The sequence below is a fragment of the Prionailurus viverrinus genome, chromosome B4 (genome assembly GCF_022837055.1).
Source record: "Prionailurus viverrinus isolate Anna chromosome B4, UM_Priviv_1.0, whole genome shotgun sequence".
Lineage (NCBI taxonomy): Eukaryota > Metazoa > Chordata > Mammalia > Carnivora > Felidae > Prionailurus > Prionailurus viverrinus.
The window spans coordinates 21174174-21197958 of NC_062567.1; the positions used below are offsets into that span (position 1 = coordinate 21174174).

At 39.7% G+C, this 23785-nt stretch overlaps 1 protein-coding gene across 2 annotated transcripts in view; it reads left to right on the forward strand.

The window, feature by feature from the left end:
* Window positions 1-23785, forward strand: part of MYO3A (myosin IIIA) — a 245290-nt gene that overhangs the window by 192272 nt on the left and 29233 nt on the right. For both annotated transcript variants that reach the window (XM_047867899.1, XM_047867900.1), the window contains 5 exons: window positions 4502-4613; window positions 6960-7122; window positions 8661-8784; window positions 12549-13449; window positions 15271-15415. In XM_047867899.1, the coding sequence (XP_047723855.1) occupies window positions 4502-4613; window positions 6960-7122; window positions 8661-8784; window positions 12549-13449; window positions 15271-15415 (1445 nt within the window). The remainder of the gene's footprint in view (window positions 1-4501; window positions 4614-6959; window positions 7123-8660; window positions 8785-12548; window positions 13450-15270; window positions 15416-23785) is intronic.

Genomic DNA, 23785 nt, shown 5'->3' on the forward strand with positions numbered 1-23785 from the left:
CCTTGAAAAAAAGATTAACCCAAATCTTATTCCAAAGATTAAAGATCCAAAGAACAGTGAAAGAGCTTCTGATGTTAACAAACTCACAGACTAGCTGTGGAAACAAGGACCTAATTACGTTATCATACAATGTAATGTAAACTCCAGGGACAAGGGTACTGTGTTCACCGCTCCATCCCCAGCACTTACAAAGGTGCCTGGTACATAGTAGGCACTCCGTAAATATTTATGAAGCGAATGAAAGAGTAGTGGATATTTTTAATAAAAGTATACACAGGGCACTCTGAAAGCATGACATAGAGAAGGTAGAAGTGAGGAGGAAAGGGGAAGACTTCTTAGATTATAGTAGAAATTCAGATAAAGCAGAGAATCATAAAAGTCATATATAAATATATACTATAAATATCATATTTTAACTTGGAACATGAACATCTATTCGTTTTTCAGCCTTTTGATACAGGCTCAGTTTTTTTCTTTGAATAAAAGTTCCATGAATTGGAGTTTATTGACTCTTTTTTTTTTAAGTGTATTTATTTATTTTGAGAGAGAGAGAACACAAGCAGAGGAGGGGCAGAGAAAGAGAGAATCCCAAGCAGGCTCCGTGCTGTCAGCACCGAGCCCCATGTGGAGCTCCATCTCCTAACCCTGCGATCATGATCAGAGCCAAAATCGAGAGCCAGACACTTAACCGACCGAGCTACCCAAGCACCCCGTAGTGACTCTTCCTTACATGAGTTACCAATAATCCCTTACTTGCGATTTCTAGTTAATGTTTCTTGAGGTGAAGCAGGAAGTTGAAGGTAACTTGTGAAACAATCACAGGGCTATTTCTTGATTCTTAAGATTCTCCTCAACCCTTTGTAATACCTTTAGACCACTTCTTTCTGAAGTCTTACCAAAGCATTTGATGCAGTTGTGTAGAAACAACTCTCTGGCTTTCCTCACTCATATTTCATCAGTTTGCGTCATATGGTTTTGAATCCTGTCACCTCAAGCGCAGCTGGCAGACACAGGTCTGGCAGCAGACACAGCTCCCCCGGCAGGAGCAGAAGCCCATGGGGACACCCCTGAGAACTAGCATCCACGAGCTCCGGGTGTGTGTGGACAGCCGTCAGTGCAGCTAACACAGAGGAGGAGAATGTCAGTTAGCCCAGTTAGTCTCTTCATTGAAGATGCATGAGAAAGAGTTTCTAGAATATTGGAAGAGTCGATCTTCCTTAAAGGAATGAGCAGGGAGGATCAAGGACATACAGGCGGAGAGAATAACACATACAAATAACACAACACTTGATAAGATGAAAATCTGATCATGTCCTTTCCCGACTTGGAAGTCTCATACAAAGGCATAGAGGCATGAGCAAACCTGGCCTTCTGGCATAATTTTAAATAATTTTTATTACCAGAGCTCAGGCTGTCCACGGAAAATAGCAGAAGGTAAGACTGGGAAGGCAGGCAGGGATACAGAGGAGGGAGGGAGCTCTCATGCTGGTCTTCATACATGTCACCTAATTTTAAATGACTGCTTTTTGGCAGGTGTGACCTTTGCATTTCCTACATTTCCACTGCTCTCCAACTTACCTATGTTATGTGCCTGGCCTTTGAAAGCACCTGTTTTTGCCATCACAGCTTAGAGCTTGGGTTTTCTCAGAGCCTTCCAAGTCGGGAAAGGACCTGATCAGATTTTCATCTTATTAAGACAATTCAGACAGATCTGGGGGAGGGGGAGTGAGAACAGACATAACCAGTTGGAAGGCAATTATGGAAGTCAAGTTGAGAAGTGATGATAAGTAAGTTCAAGGCAATGCCTGTAGGAATAGAGAGAAAGAAATGGATTTCAGAGAGATTCTTAAGCTTGTTGGATACACTGAGTGGAGAATAGGGAAGAATCTAGGATGACACACAGATTTTTATCACCTTTGAAAAAAATAGTGACATCATTCTCAGAGGTAGGAACTAGCAGAGGAAAGGCAAGGTGATGAATTGGAGTGTCTGTGAGATAATCAGGTGGGGGAGCGAAGCAGAAGTGATGTGTTCAGAGTTTGTGTAAAGAGGGCCACAGATGAAGATTTAGGAATCATCCATTCCGCATGTAGATGAGACCCCTGTGGAGAGAGCTCAGAAAGAAATGGGACATTGGAGAACACTTGCATTTGAGCAGAACGTCTAATGAGGCATGTCAGGGAGACTGATGGGGGGATGGGGAGAAGCAGGGAGGCAAGGTGGGATGCAAACGTGGGGATACTCAAGACAGAGAAAAGGGTCAACAATAGCAAATGCAGAAAAGAACACTTAGGATTATGATGGAAGACATCCCTTTAGAGTTCATCACTAAAAGATCTTTATGTGATTAAATAAGAGTTACTTATTACTATGTGATTTTATTATCTTATTATTATTACTATGTGATTAAATCAGATTCCAGGAGCTGCTCATTAATGGGAAGTAGAGAAATGGAGACAGTTATTTTAAGCAATCTTTCAACTTCTCTGTGAAGCTAGTGGGCTACAGAGAATCGTTTCAGGTGAGACATACTTAGAGGGTTTGTCTTGAACTAAATGGAAGGCACCAAAAGAGAGAAAAGGGCTTGAAAAAGGAGAGGAGGAAGAGATGACCTCTAGAACACAGGCAGTTGGAGAGTGGATATCTCCTCTGAAGGAGAAGGGAAGAATCGATAATGGACAAACAGATCTGTAGCTGGGGAGGAAGCCAGTAGAGCTTGCATCTGGTGGCCTCTGGTAAAATAGAAGACACATTTATCTGCTGAGAGCAGCGCGGAGGGCAGGGGCAGGTGGGAGATTTGAACAGGACAGGAGAGATGAAACAGTTGTGAGGATTGAGTGAGGAAAGTAGTTGTGGACACCAATCAGGATTCTTGGTGTCCTCGTGGACTCGGCTGACTCAGTAAGCCACAAGGTCATAGGGGAGCGTGCTGTGAATGATTTTTCTCTGGCAGATCTCCAAGGCCTGACAGGAGGGCAGAGAACAATGATTGGCTGGTCCAGGTTTGGATGTTTGCAGACCATGTGTGACAAAAGACCAAGAGAGGGAGCATGAGAAGAAGGGTTGCTCATATGATGAGCCACGAGATCCTGGCTGGATCTGGAAAGAAGTAAAACCAGGAGATAGTTGGTAGGCTGGAAGGGTAGAGTAGCTCCTCAGTCACAACGTGTCCACAAGCAAGTTTAGTCCTCAAGTTGGCAGGCCTAAAGGATGAGGGGACGTTAACGGGCACTCCCTGAGGTTATTTGCACAGATGACAAAAGCTATGACCATCACTTCTTTCTAGACCATTCTAGGCCAGGATTCTCCAAAGAGCCTAACAGAAAAGAGTTCATCTGCATGTTTATCAAGGATGAAACTTGGTGGAGCTGGAATGTGTTCTTTTTAGAGGTTTTATCTACAGGCTCATTTTTAGATGAAGAAATTGACATTTACAGAGGTTCCGTGATGTGTCCATGTTTACACGGGTAATTAGTCTCTAGGATCAGAACTCAGCTCTCCTGACCATGCCACCTCACTCTTCCACACACATGGCCTCTGTCTTGAAATTCAAAACCTACCAAAACTTGATGCTTTTTTTCCTCTGGATCAGCAGGTTAATCCTGCACCAAGAAATTAAATAAGGGCATGTTGGAAACCCTAGAAAATCGCACAAGATTGTTGACCATGGTCAACTGGTTTTTCTTTCTGTAATTCACCTGGTGGCCTGTTTCAGTTCTCTCCTGCATTAACCCCTTAACCCACTTCTTCCCCTCAATTACTGATGTATCAAACCAATAGAGAAAACCTCCAGTGAGGTGCAAAGTGTACCTCAAAGGACAGTGCTCGATGGTGTGTACACAGTAGTAGGAAATTTGCAGAGAATTAAACTCCTTCATCCAATTTTTTTTAATTTTTTTTAGTTTATTTATTTTGAGAGAGTGAGAATGAGTGGGGGAGGGGCTGAGAGAGAGGTGGGGAGAGAGACAGAATCCCAAGCAGGCTCTGCACTGTCAGTGCAGAGCCCGACGCGGGACTCAATCACACAAACCGCGAGATCATGACCTGAGTCGAAATCAAGAGTCAGACGCTCAACCGACTGAGCCACCCAGGTGCCCCTCCTTCATCCAATTTTAAGATCAGCTTCCAATGTTTTTGTGAAGGTGAAAAAATGAAATATTTCCCTCTGTTTCTTGCCACTTCTGCTTTTAGCACCCAGAAAAATGCTGCTCCTCTTAAAATACCCCACTAACTTTTTTTTCTTTTTTAGTGATGGAGTTTTTGTGGGAGATTTCAGTGATCAGTGTTGAAAAGTAATCACTAAACTGAGAAAACAATGCTCAAATCTATACAAACGAATTGGTCTGGATTTGTGTCAGTCTACTTTAGGGTTCTGAGAAGGGTCCTGTGCATTGAGTCTGGGAATCTCTTTCTTCCCTGCACAGAACTGTCAAGTATCCACCAGGCTACTGAGGCATGGAAACTTTATGAAATACTAACCAGCACTTTCTCCCACTCGAAGGTACCATGTTCTCTGCTACAAGTGGAATGAAGAACCCCCAGTGAGCCCTGACACCTGTGCCACCATTTTGGAAAAAGCTGGTCTGGATAACTGGGCTCTTGGAAAAACGAAAGTAATGTTTGCATGTAATTTTCAAGGACAAATAATAATTGTAAATGTGTTGGATTTACTGAGAATTATAACATTTTCCCGTGCTTGAAAATATTATGGCTTTTTTATGTTACAGAAGCTCTAGCTTAAACTAGGGAATTAAGTTGACAAATTCATAAAGGTTTTCTTCTTCAGCAGAATTAAACACTTTGTTGTCATAAAGGTTTCTTTTAAGAAATTCAAGAAAAGTTTCTCTTGAAGATTTATCCAAAAAAAAAGATGAAATTTAGAGTGAGTACATTTCATTTGTAGTAGTATTAAAAACATACTGAGATATATTCTCTTTTTTATCACCACAAATATAGTCTATAAATATTCAGAATGTGTTAATATATATTAATGTCATATAATATATACAGAATATATTCTGTAGAAAATCATAATGATCTGAACAGGATCCTAATATTTTTTTCCTAATTCTCAAATCTGCTTCTGTTGTAAACTTCAAATTTATCTGGAGCAAAATATTTACCGTTGTTAGTAGACTTGCTGTAAGTGTTTGGCTATCACTGTGTTTATGTATTAGACTTGAGACCAGAGAGATTTTAGCTTATTTAATCACTTAGAGAATGAAGAAAAAAAATCATAACAGATTTTGCGTATGGAAGTAAGATAGGCGGCTGCTTAGAGAAAGGATGCATTAGGCTCCTCAGATAGCCTCAGATATCCCCATTACAAAATGGAGATAAGGAAATAAAGAGGGTTCCAGGCCTTAGGGGTACACTGAATATATCATTGGGGGGAGGATTGAGAAAAGAGTCAATCTAAAGAAAAGTCCTCAGAGACTGACCCTTCAAGAATAACCACTGTCAGCCATATTGACTGAAACAAACGTCCACATTAGTCGTGTCTAGGGGTGGAAGATATGGGAGAGAATTTTCATGTTTACAAAAGAAGCTGCTCCTTAACAATTTAAGGGATTTTTTAAAATATTTATCTTAGACCGAGTGTCTTACATATTCAGTAATCCATATTTACTTCAGTAGTGAGCAAGGTGAAATTCTGAGCACTAAAAAAGATGTGTATCTTATTTATACCATTTTCTTTTAGATGATCACAAAGATGAATTTTGTCAGGCTGAAATCTCACGATTTATGGTCTGAAACACATGCCTAACTTCAAATGGAGTTTTAACTCGTAAAAAGGGCCTTTTGCAGTTCCAGTCCTACATGGTATTTAAGTAGCATTTTAAAGCTGTTCGTATTTTTCCACTTCACCTTTTCCAACTCATTAAGATGAATAAAAGTATTCAATACAGAAACATTTCTAATGCTGCACAAAAAAAAAAGTAATAAAAAAGATGACCTTTTTGAACAGACTGAATTTTAAATGAATTGTCAACAGTAGAATGGATTAAATAAATTAGCGTCCAGAGTCCCATAGAAATTAAAACTAAATTCCGTCAAACCCTGTAATGCTAACCTGCCTGTGGTGCCAAGCTTTCAAGCCATGGAGCTTCGAAGAGGGTTCTACTTTCAGTGTTACCAGTTCTTATGACTCAGCTGTTAAATTTGAATTTAAGTGACTTTCTTGGTGGATTCAATAAACTTTCTTTTAGGTGACTTTTATTAGTAAATGTATCCATGAAAAGAAAAAAAACATCTTCCTGTTTCCTGGCAGAGGTTGAAAACTCTTAAATGAGAATAACTCCAGGCCTGCAGGCCCCTCCGTTTCTTCAATCCATTTCGATTTTAGAATGATCGAAAGTCAGTCCTCCTTTCTCCGTGGGGGCCACTGAGTCTAGCAGGAATGTTGTTCTGTCTGGGGCCATCTCTCTGCCTCAGTCCCTCCACTGACAACATGAGAGGCCCTGAAGGATGGGCCCTGCCTTATTTACCTTTGTATCCTCAGCAGATGAGTACATACAGCAGGTGTCAATAAACATTTGATGAGTGAATTGCTATAGCTGTAAGTGTCCTCTATCTTACAGCTAGATTTGTAAGACTTTTTAATTTGAAAAATACAGTTGTCTTTTTGAAAACATAAAAATCTAGCTTTGTTCACAGTATATGATGCTAAAACTTTGATACAAGAGCTGACCATCCTCCATTCTTATTGGCCCAGTCAACAAAACCTAGTTAACTGGCTGCAAATAACAGTATGATTGCTAAACAATATTTGTTCTCAAAGAGAGGTTTTCTTCAAGAATACAAATGTAAAATGTAGCAAAATCCAGGCCAAACAAGCAGAAGATAGTGATTTCCAAAATCTGAAAAAGATTTAGAATATAATCTGTTCTTCATAGCATATGACTATTTCCCATTGGCGTGCCCTAGTTTTATCTGTATTTTATTTTCACTCTTTTAAGGTGTTCCTTAAATATTATCATGTGGAACAGTTAAATTTAATGCGAAAGGAAGCCATTGACAAGCTTATTTTGATTCAAGCCTGTGTCAGAGGATTCTTGGATTCAAGGAGGTACCAAAAAATACAGGAGAAAAGAAAAGAGAGTGCTATAATAATACAGTCAGGTAATCACTCAGATGGTCTCACCATGTAGCAAAACTTAATGTTATGTTCAGATATGGACATCTAATCTTATATTCAAACCCCCATTCTTATGTAGCTTTTGTATTTAATTCCAGACTCGGTTACGTTGATGCTTTCTCTATACTAAATCTAAATCTGATTGCTTTAGTGATTGACACTTTTAATATTTGAATGTTTTGTTTTAAATAAAATAATTTTTAAATTTTCTGTCAAGCATCAATGAAATACGATTGACCTCTTGTGCAAGATACAAGTGATTAAATTAGTTACAGATCTCAGGAATCATATTATTATAATCCATTGGACAATAACACTTTTCCTACTTTATTCCAAAGGTTACACTTGCCACAATGTTTGACCACTTGATTAAATCTCATTATGTTAAAGGGCATCCGTTTCTTTCTATTAACTGTAGGTAAATAATATTTATAATAATACTTTACACATTTTTATTAAAATGTATCAGTAGACTTTAGATTTCACTTTCCATTTTTCAATAAGAAACTAAATTTAGAACCTGGTATGGTTCAGTAAAGCATCTTCCACAACGTGTTGAGTGGACTTCCATAGTTAAAACTATATTCTCCCATGTAACCTGATATGCACACATACTACATGCAATGCACTCTGATATTTTCTGTTCTGGCTTATTCCACTTCATTTTTAGATGCTAGATTTGGCCCACTAATCCATTTTATGATCCACTATGATCTGCAGCCTGCCTTCTGAGGAGCACTGACATGGTGGACAGCATAGCTGACTAACATTTGAGAGATTCCTGTTCCAGTCTCGGGTCTGTCAAATCGTAAGGGCTCATCTCTTTGGGGATTTTAAAGCCCTTTACTTCTCCCTGCAGCATCAAAATGCAAATCCCTAAAATTTGGGATCAGATTCTTTATCCACAGTTTCACAATTTATAAAACACTGAAGAAACGGTTTTTCACAACTCATCTGGCAGTGAAACATGACCTAATATTTATAGTCCTTCATCACTCCTAGTAAAAATATTGGTTTTCTGGAGAAATATTTGTATTTTTGATTATGGAATGCTTCCCTGACATGGGGAATGTTATAGGATATGTGTTATTTGCTCTGAATTACCTTTATAAAATAAAAAAGTTTAAAGATGAATTCTGAAATCTATCTGGTTCCAAGGATAATTGGCCAAAAAGTCCAAAACATATTCTTAAATAATAGGGGCTTTCTCCTGTAAATAGCTGACGTAATTATTAGCAGATTTAAGCAAATGAATACAGTTTGTCTTTTTCAACAACTTAGCTAATCTCTTTCATTTTAGTGTCATCCCAGTACTGTCCTTAATGCAAAAGGCACTTTAATTATTTTCTTGCTATAGAAGAATCTTGTTAATGAACAATATTTTTTATGAACCTGTCCTATTTGGGCTCTTTAATTTCATTTTCCTGACATTGACTGTCAAAAAAAAATTTGTTTCTATTCACTTAAGTAATGGCTTTTTCTTTATTCTGATTAATGCTACTCTGGACCTTGTATGTTTCAGCTGCAAGAGGACATCTAGTCAGGAAACAAAGGAAAGAAATTGTTAACACAAAAAACACAGCAGTAACAACTATTCAGACTCATGATCAGCAATTTGACTACAAGAAAAACTTTGAAAATAAAAGGTATATTGATGTTCATTTTTATACCATTTTGACATTATACATTTTTCAAATCTGTAAAGTCAAAATAAAGTTCACAGTCTTTCTTGTACCTAATCAGGCTCCTAATACCAGTGCATTAAATGTCAGTGAACACCCTGTGGCCACTCTTGTGTTCTTTATCCTATTTGGGAGTTCACTGGCATTTCACACTGATGACCACACTTTCCTTCCATAGTTTTTTTTCTTCCTAGGCTTCTGCTGGATTGCACTCTGCATTTCTGCTCCTAATTCTGAGTATCCTTTGCTAACTCCTCCTCCTGTCCCCATATTTAAATCCTCCTCCACATCTGAATATCATCTCTGGGCTTTCTCATTCATTCCCATGGTGTTAATAATCAGTATACTGTAACTCCTAAGCCAGAATCCAGTCTTCAAATCATGACACTTTGCCCTTTCTTCTCTTGAGTCTCCATATCTATATTTCTAAGTGCTTATTAGCAGATCCACCTGAATGCATTTATACATAAAGCTGTACGGTAAGCTGTGAAGACATGTAGATAGATGAGACAAAATCCTGATCCTCAAATTGCCCATAGAAACATGGGAAGGAAATATAACCAATAAATATGTGATTCTAATAACACAAGTTAACTCTACTATAAAAATATGCAAATTGTGCAGTAGGGCATGGAAGATCTTGGTAGGGATTAGGGGAAGAGAAAGTATATAGATTTTGCCTCAGTGGTAAAGCTTGAATTGATCGAAAGAAGAAAAAGTGGTCTCCAGGGAAATGAAGATCATTCCAGCCCCAATCCCAGGACCCTTGTCTTTTTTTTAAAATCTATTGGGATTCAGTTGACCTATAACACTCTGTCACTTTCAGGTGTACAACATGAGGATTTGGTACACATATATATTGTGAAATAATTACCACAGTGGAGTTAGTTAACACATTTATCACCTCAATAATTACAACTCTGTGTGTGTATGTGTGTGGTGACAACATTTAAGAACACCTGTCTTAGCAACTCTTGAGTCTATAATACAGTACTGTTAACAATCACCATGCTGTATATTAGATCCCAAGAACTTATTCATCTTTTTAAAAATTTAAGTTTTAATTGATGTGTAATTAACATACAAAATTATAAGATATTTGAAGTGTGCATCATGATGATCTGGTATGCATCTGCATTGTGGGAAGATTCCCCCATCTAATGCATTACCATGCCCATCACCTTACATAGTTCCTTTTTGTGCTTTTTTGGTGAGAACATTGAAATTCTACTCCTTTAGCAAAATTCAGTTATACAAAACCATGTGTAGTCCCATGTTTTATATGAGATCCTCAGACCTACCTATTCCTCTAATGGCTGGAAGGCTGTATCCTTTTTCCAGCCTCTCCCTCCTATTTCTTCTACCTCCCCCTCAAAACTACAACTGTCCATTTGTGTGGGTTTGACTTTTTCTTTTCTTTTTCAGATTCCACACATAAGTGATACTATGCAGTATTTGTCTTCCTCGGTCTGATTTTTTGCGTCCATGTTGTCACAAATGGCAGGATTTCTTCTCTCTTGTGGCTGAATGATACTCCATTGAATATGTATACCATATCTTCTTTATCCATTCATCCTTTAATGGTCACTTAGGTTATTTCTGTGTCTTGACTGTTGCGAATGATACTGCAATGAACATTGAAGTGCAGATAGCTCTTTGAGATCATCGCTTTGTTTTTTGATTGGGGGGGCAGGGGGAGGGGGATGTACAACCAGAAGTAGGATTGCTGGATCATATGGTAGTGCTATTTTTAGTTTTTGAGGAACCTCCATATCATTTTCCAAACTGGCAGCAATTTACATTCCCACCAACACAGCATTCTCAGTACATAAGGATTCTCTTTTCTTCACATCTTCACCAATGCTTGTTTTCTCTTGTCTTTTGTGATGATAGCCATTCTAACAGGTGTGAAGTGATACCTCATCATGGTTTGGATTTGCATTTCCAAATGTTGAGGCCCTTTTCATGTACCTGTTAGTCATTTTTTCATCTCCTTTAAAAATGCTTGTTCACATCCTCTGCCCATTTTTAAGTCAGGTTGTTCATTGTTTTGCTATTAAGTAGTATGAGTTCTTCATATATTTTTGGATATTAACCCTTTGTCACATCTGTGAGTTGCAAATATTTTCTCCCATTGCGTACGTTGCCTTTTCATTTTATTGATGGTTTCCTTTGCTGTACAGAAGCTTTTTCATTTTACGTAGTCGCACTAGTTTATTTTTGCTTTTGTTGCTTTTGCTTTCAGTATCAAATCCAAAAAAAAAAAAAAACAAAAAAACAAAAATATTGCCAAACCAAAGTCAAGGAGCTGGCCACCTATATTTTCTCCTCAGAGTTTTATGATTTCAGGTCTTATGTCCAAGTCTTTAAATTCATTTTGAGTTGATTTTTGTATATAGTGTAAGATAGGAATCCGGTTTAATTATTTTGCATGTGTCTGTCTAATTTTCCCAAAACCATTTATTGAAGAGACTATTCCACCCCCATTGTATATTCTTGGTTCTCCTGTCCTGAATTAATTGGCCATAAATGTGTGTGTTTATTTTGGGCTCTCTATTCTGTTCCATTGATCTGTGAGTTTGTTTTTATGCAGATTCCACTCTGTTTTGATTACTATAGCTCTGTGGTAGTTTGCTTATCTTTTTCTCATTAATTATACTTTGATTAGTATAGACATTCTCTGGGGGTGTTATGAAGGTATTCAAAATACTAGCATAGCCATTCGTTAAAATTATGGGTTCTTGGTATCCTGCCTCCTTCTCTGGTCCCTGGCAAAATAACAGAGATTCTATTATGCCTCCTGTATAAACCTGAAGATGCTGTTATAGGCCTAGGAAGTGGCCAGTGGAATTAGATAAATTGAATTCCAGTAACTTTTTCCAAGTTTGACTCCAAGACAAATCCTTCTGTATGAACAGACTGCAAAGGACCAAAAATTTCCCATGGATTTCCTAAGCCAAAATGGAAAGTTTTGAAAACTCCCCAAGTAGCATGTCAGGGTATCAGGTCATGACTTTTTCACTGTACTGTAACACACTTTTCATGGCCATATTGCTCTTGTGAGGGTTTTGTCCTCACCAAAAGAAAAAAAAAAGTGAAAAAGAAGCTTATGTGGCTTAAAAAAAAAAACTAGAGAAAATGTTATCTTTAAGGAAAATCATTTTGGGAGGATATTGGTAAAGTAACAACTGTGAAATTTTGGTCAACATATTATATGATCATGAGCCGTAGCAAGGACACTGCTTCCCTTTAATTTTGTAACATATTTACTGTGATCACCAGAGCTCGAGGGAGCTTATTAAATACAGCACATTAGCCTAGTGAACATACCCTGCTTACTAGTCTCAAATTTTGATATATTTTCCACAACCTCTCCTCACCGTAGGTACTTTCTTTAGAAAAAGACATGTTTTGAAGTGATTAAATTCCTAGGGTTTTGATGCCTCATTAAGTGAAAATATGCTAGGATAGTTCTCATTCTAAATTGAAACTGGTTTCGTCATTATTAGAGCAGCTACCACAGTTGTTGCTAGAGAGAACATGTGGGAAACATTTGATTAATGTGACTTGAGAAGTTTTTATTTGGAGGTTTTTTTGGTTTTTGTTTTTTGGGTTTTTTTGTTTGTTTTTGGTTTTTTTTTTGCCCCTGTTACTGTTCTCCCAACACTATACAGGTAAATAAGGTCCAGTTTAATATCATATATTCAGATGCAGTATGTTTTACACAGGGAATCTTTTGTGAAGAAACAGACAGAAAATGTGGTCCCTACTAACGAAACAGTCATTCCAGCTCCAAATAATAAAGGAAGTACATCTGCAGTGAAGACTTCTACTTTCAGAGTTGAAGGGGAAGCCATGATTGCTGTTGAAAGTAACAACAGAGGACATCAGACTCAGAAAAAAATGAATAACATGTATGGAGAAGAGGCTAAGCAGGAAGTGTATCTGGTGGGGGACTCTTGGACAGAAGGACAGCCTAAGAAGAAATACGCGAAAGACCTGGAAGAGAATAGTAAGGTAAGGAGAGTGGAGGAGAACACTGTGCTCCAGAATTACTACCAGAGGTATGCAGAGGAAAGGAATTTTGAAGAATCAAAAATAGCATATCTAGAAAGGAAGGCCATCTCGGAAAGGCCAAGCTACCCAGGACTTTGGGTGGTGGAGAATGAGACAAAGCAACCTTCTTTAACAAAAAGTTTGGAACCCAGTCTTAGCCAAAGGTCGGTTCATCAAAATGGAGATAGCAAGGAAAAAGAAAAGAAGACATCTGTAGTTCCCCAGAATGCACCAGTGTGCAGCCATCAGAGAAGCCATTTGACGCCTGGGTCGGTCAGAGAGAGGCCAGCCCAAGCCAGCATGCACGCCCAGGAGGAAGATAGAGCAGCAGTGTTCATTCAGAGCAAATACCGGGGCTACAAGAGAAAGCAGCAATTACAGAAGGACAGGATGTCTTCCTTTCAAAGTCAAAAGGTTGTTTCAAAACCAACAGAAGTAGCAACAAATACCCATGATTTGTACTCCTATCCCACAAAACATGAGGAATCCTGTAATATCAGGACAAAGAATGATAGAGACTCAAAGGCAGTTTTAGAGAACGAAGCATGTGATTTGGCAATCTTTTCAAAACAGGTATGTAAACAAACAGATTTATTTACTAGTAGAAATCTCTGGGAACTACACAGTAACTGAAGTAAATGTACCATTAATTAATAATTATTAATAATTGTTTCATCTCTTTTTATGAGGCTGCAACCCTCTTTAATGAATGTCTCAAAGGTTTTGCTATTCAAATAGCCATAAATTTTTAAGACGATGTGCTGTTAGAAGTAGTATAAAATACGATGGAAACCTTCTGTAGTCAAGAGACTAGTCATTGGTTTATGCAGCTTACTAAAATGTTGACATTGGACAATGCAGATTTCCTTCTCTGAGATCTTCCACTAGAGTTTAAAAGAAAAAGAAACAGAAAAAAAGTGTTATAAATCCTCTAAAATCTATGCTTTTTCTGCCCCAGATTTTAAGAAGACATAATGAGGTGTCAAAATTAGGCATGTAGCCATACTCAGGCATACATGCAATGAAGGTAGAAATCTACGTGTTACATCGTGACAATAAGAAACCGCAAAGAACAATTCCCTCTTGGAGTATATCGTGTGCCAAGAGTAGGCATGTTTTGGCTGTTTCTAGAAGGGGGCAGTTGGCTTTAGCGCTTCTCATGGGTGTGCATGGAACACTGATTACTTAGTATTATGGAGGGAGAGACCACAGGGAGCTGCTGCTGGAAATGCCAATCCCAGGTCTTGCCTTCTCTGTAGGTGTTTGATCTTAAGAGAATCACTTTATGTGTGACCTTAAGAAAATCACCTTTATTTTTCTCTTATGTAAAGTGAAGGATTTTAACTAGATGACCTCTCTCAAATGCATATTGTAAGTTAATATGCATCACCAGGGTAATCAATAGTATATACAATCATTGAAGAAATATCATTATGGGTTAGTTCAAAGAGGGATTGCCTAATACTTTTGGGTCCCCAAATTCTGCTCTTTGTCTCTGACAGTGACTGAGTCCATGCAAAAGCACAGTAGCCACTCTTGGGCACCACTTTCATGTTATAGGTGTGGCCTAAACATCTCCAACTTGTAGCTTTTAGTAGAGATCTGCCAGCCCTTTCCTGTTCTTTTTTTTTTTTTTTCTTTTTAAGCACATGGACATAGAGAGTTTAATATGCATGTAGTCCTTCCTTTCCTTGGTGCATACATTTGCTTACTCTAAAGACCAAACTGGGGATTGGAAACCTGACCTGCTACGCATGAGGGACATTGAGGAGATGCAGAATTACTAAATCATCTCCATAGAGCTGGATAATAATGCCGTGGAAGTAGATTCAGCACTCCAGGGGGACAAAGCTAGAGGTGGAAAAGCAGGAGCTCCACATACAGCCCAGCAGTACAGCGATGTCCACAGGGTCAGGATGCAGACCAGAGAGAGGCAGAGGAGCTGGATGGAAAGAGAGGAGCCAGAGGAGAGGAGCCCTGACTTGAGGCTAAGAACACCAGAAAGGAAAGGAGGGGGTTAACACAACCAAAGGCAACCAAAGGCTTCTGTGCGCTAAAAGCAGAAAGGCAATTGCTACAGAATGGTACAGACAGAAGCCAGATCTCAGAGACCCCAGGGAGGAGTGATCAGGACAGAATGCCTCATGTAGCATGACACGTTTGGCAGTTTGTAAATGGAAAGTGTGAGATGCGCAAGTTGCACCAAGGGGGAGGCTTGGTCAAGTGAGGACTTTTTCGGACCTTGGGTTTTCAGACATGGTTCAAGGTAGGTTCTGAAGAAGTGCGTGAGAGTCCCGGGGACAGTCAATCAGGAATTTACCAGATCCTGGTGTACATGTGCAGCCCTCTGAATTCTTTTCCTTGATTTAATCTGACACATGACCTTCTTTTTAGATATCAAAGTTATCTGAAGAATATTTCATTCTGCAGAAAAAACTGAATGAAATGATTTTGTCACAGCAACTGAAGCCTCTTTATCTGGGTGTCTATCCTCATAAGCCAATTAATAGACGAGTTTCTTCTCAGCAGTGCCTCTCAGGTAAAAATCAGTAGTTAGAACTTCCTGAAGGGAAACATAGTGCCAGATACTCTATTTGTTTATTAGTTTCTGACCTTTATTCTATGTCAGGTTTGAGGTAACTATGTTCTAACTGTTTGGGGGAGAACCTTCTCTTCATTCCATTTCTCATGTGTAGATAAAAACTTTTCCAGAATGTTCCACACACATTCTACTTTCTCTGACTTCATTCTCCCCTCTTTTCTTTTTTCTTTTTTTTCCCCCCTTCATATACACTTTAACTAGAACTTTTCAAATGACACCAGAAGGAAATAGAGATGGAGTTTGGAGGAGTGGGCAGAATGCAGGTTTGATGAGAGGGAGCAAAAAAGTAAATATCTATTCCTTTGTCAACATCTGCAACCTTAAGTAGACTATGGGAGGTTCAAATCTCCATTCATACGACAAACCCAAATGCATTATTATATTTTTCTTCTGATCAACTGTGTCACAGACTCCCCCCATTTCGCTAAACTGGTAGGGGATTCAAACTCAGTATTTATCAGGCCTTCCCCTCTCCAGGGCTGTGCAAAGACCCTGCGGTCTTATACATCCACCAAAGGACCAGGTAGAGCCTGAGCCTGTGGTCACTAGTTATTTGCCTACACGGTTACTGTTGGGACACCCATCTCCTCGCTGGCATCATGACCCCTTCAAGTCAGGAGCTGTGCTGTTCCCATACCCTCAGCAGGTACCTGGAAGCTGTCAAGTCGGGAGTCTCACCTGGCCCATACATGCTTCAGGTAGCCATCCATTCTGCAGCCTTATAACCTCCCCCAGAAGCAGCCACTGATGGCCCTGCTGACATCTGTCTGAGAGAATATTTATTTTCCCTGACTTTTCTTGGAGGCCTCCTGCTCTCTCGCCATCCCTACCAAGACACCTGGCATCACCTCTGCAATGACTTTGGTGTTGCCAAAGACCAGAAATCCTGCTAACCTCATGCAGCTTCTGCAAAAACCCCTTAGGCAGGAAATTACTAAGATGAGCCTGACTGTTTGATATGGGAGGAAGAGAAAATATGTTCATGTTCCAGTCAGTTGTCCTGCCACATTATTTTCAAGTCTATAGTTGTAGTGAAGCTTTGAAAACAAAAATGGCTCTCTGTATTTAAGAGTCTCTTATGGTTTACCTCCCTCTCTGTAATGTATTTTTTCTTCCCTTCCCCTATGGTCTTCTGTTAAGTTTCTCGAATTCCACATATGAGTAAAAACATGATATCTGTCTTTTTTCGACTGGCTTATTTCACTTAGCATAATACCCTCTGGTTCCATCCATGTTGTTGCAAATGGCAAGATTTAATTCTTTTTCATTGCCAAATAATATTCCATTATATGTATATATGTATGTGTCTCTGTATATAGAGAGACACATACATACACACACACACACACACACACACACACACACCCCACATCTTCTTTATCCATTCATCAGTTGATAGACATTTGGGCTCTTTCCTTAACTTGGCTATTGTTGATAGCACTGCTATAAATATTGGGGTGCATGTGTCCCTACAAATCAGCACTCCTGTATCCCTTGGATAAATTCCTAGTAGTGCTATTGCTGGGTCATAGGATAATTCTAGTTTTAACTTTTTGAGGAACCTCCACACTGTTTTCCAGAGTGGCTGCACCAGTTTGTATTCCCACCAACAGTGCAAGAGGATTCCACTTTCTCTACATTGTCTCCGACATCTGTTGTTTCCTGAGTTGTTAATTTTAGCCACTCTGACCAGTGTGAGGTGGTATCTCATTGTGGTTTTGACTTGTATTTCCCTGATGATGAGTCATGTTGTACCTTTTTTCATGTGTTGGTTGGCCATCTGGATATCTTCTTTGGAGAAGTGTCTGTTCATGTCTTCTACCCGTTTCTTCACTGGATTATTTGTTTTTCAGGTGTTAAGTTTGGTAAGTTCTTTATAGATTTTTGATACCATAATAGACTCTTAGATACAGAGAACAAACTGAGGGTTGATGGAGGTGAGGGGTTGGGGGGTGGGAGAAATGGGTGATGGGCATTGAGGAGGGCACTTGTTGGGATGAGCACTGGGTTTTGTTATGTAAGTGATGAATCATAGAAATCTACTCCTGAAGCCAAGACTACACTGTGTACACTATATGTTAGTTAATGTGACAATAAATTATCCACACACAAAAAAAGTGGCTCTCTTGCCCTTTCTACCACCACTGCTCTCAGGCCCTGGCCCAGAACCTCTTGATGTTAAGAAGCAGCTTCACAAGTCAGAGCCCAGATGCCCATCAGTTTGACAGCCTCCTGTGACCCAGGCCCACATGGCCTGCTGACACTTGGAAGCAGAGGGGAAAGGTGGGGACTTCAGCTTCCCTCTTGGTTATATGTGCCGCAGCCCTGGTAAATGTGGGGCAGTGAGATATTGGTGGTGCAGGGAAGCCAGGGAAACCAGGCAGTGTCCCTGAGTAAGCAGCTCAGCCCTGTCCTTAAAGGGAAAGGAGGAGTGGGGGAGGGGTTGCAGCTTCCTACGAAGCTCTGTGTGTGTGTGTGTGTGTGTGTGTGTGTGTGTGTGTGTGACATCTTTATTCATCTGTTGATGGACATTTAGGTTGTTTTCATATCTTGGCTATTGTGAACAATGCTGCAGTGAACATGGGAACACAGATACCTATTTGAGGTATTTATTTCACTTCCTTTGGATATGTATCCAAAGGGGGATTGCTGGATCATATGGTAGTTCTACTTTTCATTTTTTGAGGTACCTCCATATTGTTTTCTGTAGTGGCTGTACCAATTTACATTTTCACCAACAATGTACAAAAGTTCCCTTTCTCCACATCCTAGCCATGTGTGTTTCTCTTGCCTTTTTAATAATACCCATCCTAACAGATGTTGAAGTAAAATCTCATTGTGATTTTGATTTGCGTTTTCTGGATGCTTAGTGATATTGAACACCTTTTCAACTACTATTGGCCATTTGTATGTCTCCTTTGGAAAGATGTCACTTCAGGTCATTTGTCAGTTTTTAAATTGGGGTGGCTTGGTGTTTTGCTTGAGTTGTGTGAGTTCCCTGCATATATTTGTGGATATTAACTCTTTATCTGATATTAACTCTTTATCTGATGCATGGTTTTCAAATACTTTCTCCTATTCCATACATTGCCTTTTAATTTTGTTAATGGTTTCCTTTGCTGTAGTGAAGCTTTTTTGATATACTTTCCTGTGCTTTTGTTATCATGTCCAAAAATTTACTGCCAAAGCCAATGTCAAAGAGCTTTTCCCTATGTTGTATTCTAGGATTTTTATGGATTCAGGTTTTATGCTTAAGTCTTTAATCCATTTTGAGCTGAATTTTTGTGTGATGCAAGATAGGTCCAGTTTCATCTTTTTGTATGTGGATATCCAGCTTCTCCAGCACCATTTGTTGAAGATATTGCCTTTTCCCTTTTGTGTATTCAGGTGCCCATATCAAAACATATATGCTTGGGTTCATTTCTGGTTTCTCTGTTCTGTTCCATTGGTCTAGGTGCCTGTTTTTATGCCAATATCATACTCTTTTTGATTACTATAACTTTATAATACAGCTTGAAATTAGGAAGTATAATGCTTCCAATTCTGTTTTTCTTCCTCAAAATTGCTTTGTCAGGGACTTTGAAGAGACCTAAATGATTAGAATATGATTAGAAAGTCGAATTAGTTCACTTTATTCTTCAATCTGACATTTTTTATTTTTTTATTTTTTTTAATATGAAATTTATTGTCAAACTGGTTTCCATACAACACCCAGTGCTCATCCCAAAAGGTGCTCTCCTCAATGCCCATCACCCATCCCCCATCTACCCTCAGTTAATTCTCAGTTTTTAAGAGTCTCTATGCCTTGGCTCTCTCCCTCTCTAACCTCTTTTTTTTTTCTTCCCCTCCCCCATGGATTTCTGTTAAGTTTCTCAGGATCCACATAAGAGTGAAAACATATGGTATCTGTCTTTCTCTGTATAGCTTATTTCACTTAGCATAACACTCTCCAGTTCCATCCACATTGCTACAAAAGGCCATATTTCATTCTTTCTCATTGCCATGTAGTATTCTATTGTGTATATAAACCACAATTTCTTTATCCATTCATCAATTAATGGACATTTAGGCTCTTTCCATAATTTGGCTATTGTTGAGAGTGTTGCTATAAACATTGGGGTACAAGTGCCCCTATGCATCAGCACTCCTGTATCCCTTGGGTAAATTCCTAGCCGTGCTATTGCTGGGTCATAGGGTAGGTCTATTTTTAATTTTTTGAGGAACCTCCACACTGTTTTCCAGAGTGGCCGCACCAGTTTGCATTCCCACCAACAGTGCAAGAAGGTTCCCGTTTCTCCACATCCTCTCCAGCATCTATAGTCTCCTGATTTGTTCATTTTGGCCACTCTGACTGGCGTGAGATGATATCTGAGTGTGGTTTTGATTTGTATTTCCCTGATGAGGAGCAATGTTGAGCATCTTTTCATGTGCCTGTTTGCCATCTGGATGTCTTCTTTAGAGAACTGTCTATTTATGTTTTCTGCCCATTTCTTCACTGGATTATTTGTTTTTAAATGGGCCTAACAAAAATATCAGAGATAAATTTTTAGCTTCTAGGGGGAGAATTGTTATTCAGTGACATTTCTTTGACCCAAGGTTTAGAGGGAGTGCTTTTTGTTCTGAACACATGTAGAGAGGTTACATATTATACTCCACTGCTTTAAGGCTAACTTGGCAAACATCTGAGTTGTCCTGTGTCCCTGAGAGTAGCAGAGGAAGAGACTGCAAGAGAGCATGAAGTGGCCTGAGGACCGAGAGGATCTGGGTGGACCTGACAACCCAGAACCAAGGAGAAAGGGAGGACATTGGCAGAAGTAGTAGATGCCAGTGACCAGAGACTAGATAGCAGTCACTCTCAGCAGATGCTGATGAAAATCTGGGAATAACTACAGAGCAGATGGACTATTTTCATTGACACCGTGAAGCTGTATAAGTCTGCCAACCCCAACCTAGATGTGACCCGGGGAGAAAAGAGGAGTGTCAGAAACCTAAAATTACTAAGTTTACTCATAAGACATTAAGAAAATTGAAAGAGACTGAGTTTAACTAGGACTCGTTAAAAATAACGTTAACAGTAGAAGGGCACCTGGGTGACTCAGTCAGTTAAGCGTCTGACACTTGGTTTCAGCTCACAATCTCACAGTTCGTGGAATTGAGCCCCACATCAGACTCCATACTATCAGCTTCAGAGTCCCTCTCTCCCTCTTTCTATACCCCAACCCTGCTTGCACACTCACACATACTCTTTCTAAAAATAAATAAACTTATGAAAAAATAATGTAACAGTAGAAAATGGAAACGAACACCAAGAGGTAAAAATTAAGTCTGGTTTTAAGAAACTCAGGTTACATTTTTGTACATCTGAATTGTTGTACAGTGGATACTCAACCCTGCTATAGACAACTGCATTTTTGAAAGATCCTTTGGATTGCAGTGTAGGGATAGAATTTGATGGCACAAAGGATAAACGTGGAAGACCAGCAAGAGATGATGGTGGTTCAGATGCAGTGCGGCTGAGGAGGTAAACAGAAGCAGAGGTTAGTCAACAGACAGGTGGATAAGTGCGTAGCACCTGAAGCCGTGAGGTCATTCAGGAAGTCCACCAATCGCAAGAGAAGAAAGTCTAGAGCAAGAGTTCAGACACATACAGATCAGGGAGAGAGGAACCAGCAAAGAGGAGCAACCAGAGAGCTGGGAAGAACACCACGGAGCCTAGCACCTTAGAAGCCCCAGTAAGAAGGTTTTTAGGGTGTTGTGTAGCATGATACTGACCGAACAAGAAGAGAATTATAAAGTCTCCACTGAATTTCCTATGCATTAGGAATTACTTACTAAACTCCCCAGAGTTTTTTTAATATTAGAATAGATACAAATGGAAAAGGGGATGCAAATGTTCATTGTGCTGCATTTTGGGAGATTACACTCACAACATCTGCTAGGCTTTATCATTGGGTATAGTCTGTGTTCATATATTTTAGTGATCTCTGCAAGTTTAAAAAATTTCTTGACTAGTCTATGAAAGTTTATGGCAAATATAAAGAATTCCAACTGAGGTCACACACTGAGCCAGATATTGCTTGGTCAGTATTTAATCCCTGCAATGGTTCTAGATCCATTTCATTGTACCTTTGGATGGGCTTGTCTCACCTCAGGATAGGAAAACTCCAACCTAAGTTTCGGACTCTTGTTTTCTTTATAAAACAGCACAAGTTTGCCAATCTCCTAACTACATTTATTTTTTTAATGTTTGTTTACTTTTGAGAGAGAGGGAGACAGAGCACAAGCAGAAGAGGGGCAGAGAGAGAGGGAGACACAGAATCCGCAGCAGGCTCCAGGCTCTGAGCTGTCCACACAGAGCCCGACATGGGGCTCGAACCCACAGGCCCCGAGATCTGACCTGAACTGAAGTTGGACGCTTAGCTGACTGAGCCACCCAAACGTCCCCCTCCTAACCACATTTAAACCAGGAATTCCTACCACCCGTTCCCTATTCCTCCAGCTCTAGGGATTTTTCTCAGTTATCTTCATACACCTTCAGGCATCACAGAGTTCACACAGGTAGGCAGGTGCACACTTGGAGGAAGTAGATTATCAGTTAAATAAGTCAGCATGTACTTATTTAACTTCAGAGTTATTTGGTGTCGATTAGTGTTTTCCTCCTCAAAGAGATGTTCAACCCTATGCCATGTCATATGCTACTGTGCACTCATTTTTCTGTTACCCTAGCATACCTTCATCACACAGTAGACGTTCAGTAACTGCTTATTAATTGGCCAGAAAGCTGTTTAATTTCCTCCTTGAATTACAGTGGAACAAACTATAGTGAGCAGAGGAGTGAAAATTTGAAAGTATGGTTTTTATAAAAACAAAAAAATGTAACATTACATTCTTTATTTTTTTTTTAAGTTTATTTATTTTGAGAGAGAGAGAGCACAAGGCAGGGAGGAAACAGAGAAAGAGGGAGAGAGAGAGAATCCCAAGCAGGCTCCACACTGTCAGCGCAGAGCCCAGCGTGGGGCTTGAACTCACGAACCATGAGATCGTGACCTGAGCCAAAATCAAGAGTCAACAGTTTAACCGACTGAGCCACCCAGGCGCCCCACATTACATTCTTTAAATGTTCACGGATTTGTGTATATTATCTGATTTTAAACTCCTCCAGTCAGAAAGAAAAAAAGTTCTTATAATATATAGACGACCTGTCTCCTTAGACCAACAGGATATAACCAACCCCCGAATTTGGCACCTTGCAGTCCAAGCAGCTGCCCTCACCTGTGGTGGCAGATTTAGCTGATGCGCTCTTAGTTTAGGTTCAGCAGGCCACCCCTACAGTACTGACCTTCATGGCAAACCATGCCCCGCCCCATGAAAAATTTCACTTGGGAAAACAAAATCAAGCTCATTTACAAATAACTCCGTCATTAAAATAAGGCTAAGAGTCATCTGAAATTTTAATTCTCTCACGATTCTCACAAATCCATAGGCACCTTCAACTATTTGCTACACCGAACTCTGTTGTAAGAACTCAGTAAGCCGTAGGTGGATTATATAAAATAGCTGGGGAAACTTCTTACCTATTCTAAAGAAAGCCCTAGAAAACATGGATAGTCCAGGAAGATAATTAAGTTTTTCAAATTAATTCTAACAAGCTCTAACCTTACTCTGCAAGGTTTCTTTTTCTGGGAGACGTATCTTTTTTTTTTTAAAAAAAATTTTTTTTTCAACGTTTATTTATTTTTGGGACAGAGAGAGACAGAGCATGAACGGGGGAGGGGCAGAGAGAGAGGGAGACACAGAATCGGAAACAGGCTCCAGGCTCTGAGCCATCAGCCCAGAGCCCGACGCGGGGCTCGAACTCACGGACCGCGAGATCGTGACCTGGCTGAAGTCGGACGCTTAACCGACTGTGCCACCCAGGCGCCCCAAAAAAACATTTTTTTAAAAAAAAGGAAAAATTACAAGAATCCCACCTCTATGAGCCTACATTTATTTTTTTTTCAACGTTTATTTATTTTTGGGACAGAGAGAGACAGAGCATGAACGGGGGAGGGGCAGAGAGAGAGGGAGACACAGAATCGGAAACAGGCTCCAGGCTCTGAGCCATCAGCCCAGAGCCCGACGCGGGGCTCGAACTCACGGACCGTGAGATCGTGACCTGAGCTGAAGCGGGACGCTTAACCGACTGAGCCACCCAGGCGCCCCGGGGAGACATATCTTTTTAATGTGCACAAGTGTCGAGGTAAAATAATGTCCAAATGAAAACTGAGCATCTAGTTATGAAGTTTAAAAATAAAATAAGGTAAGCAC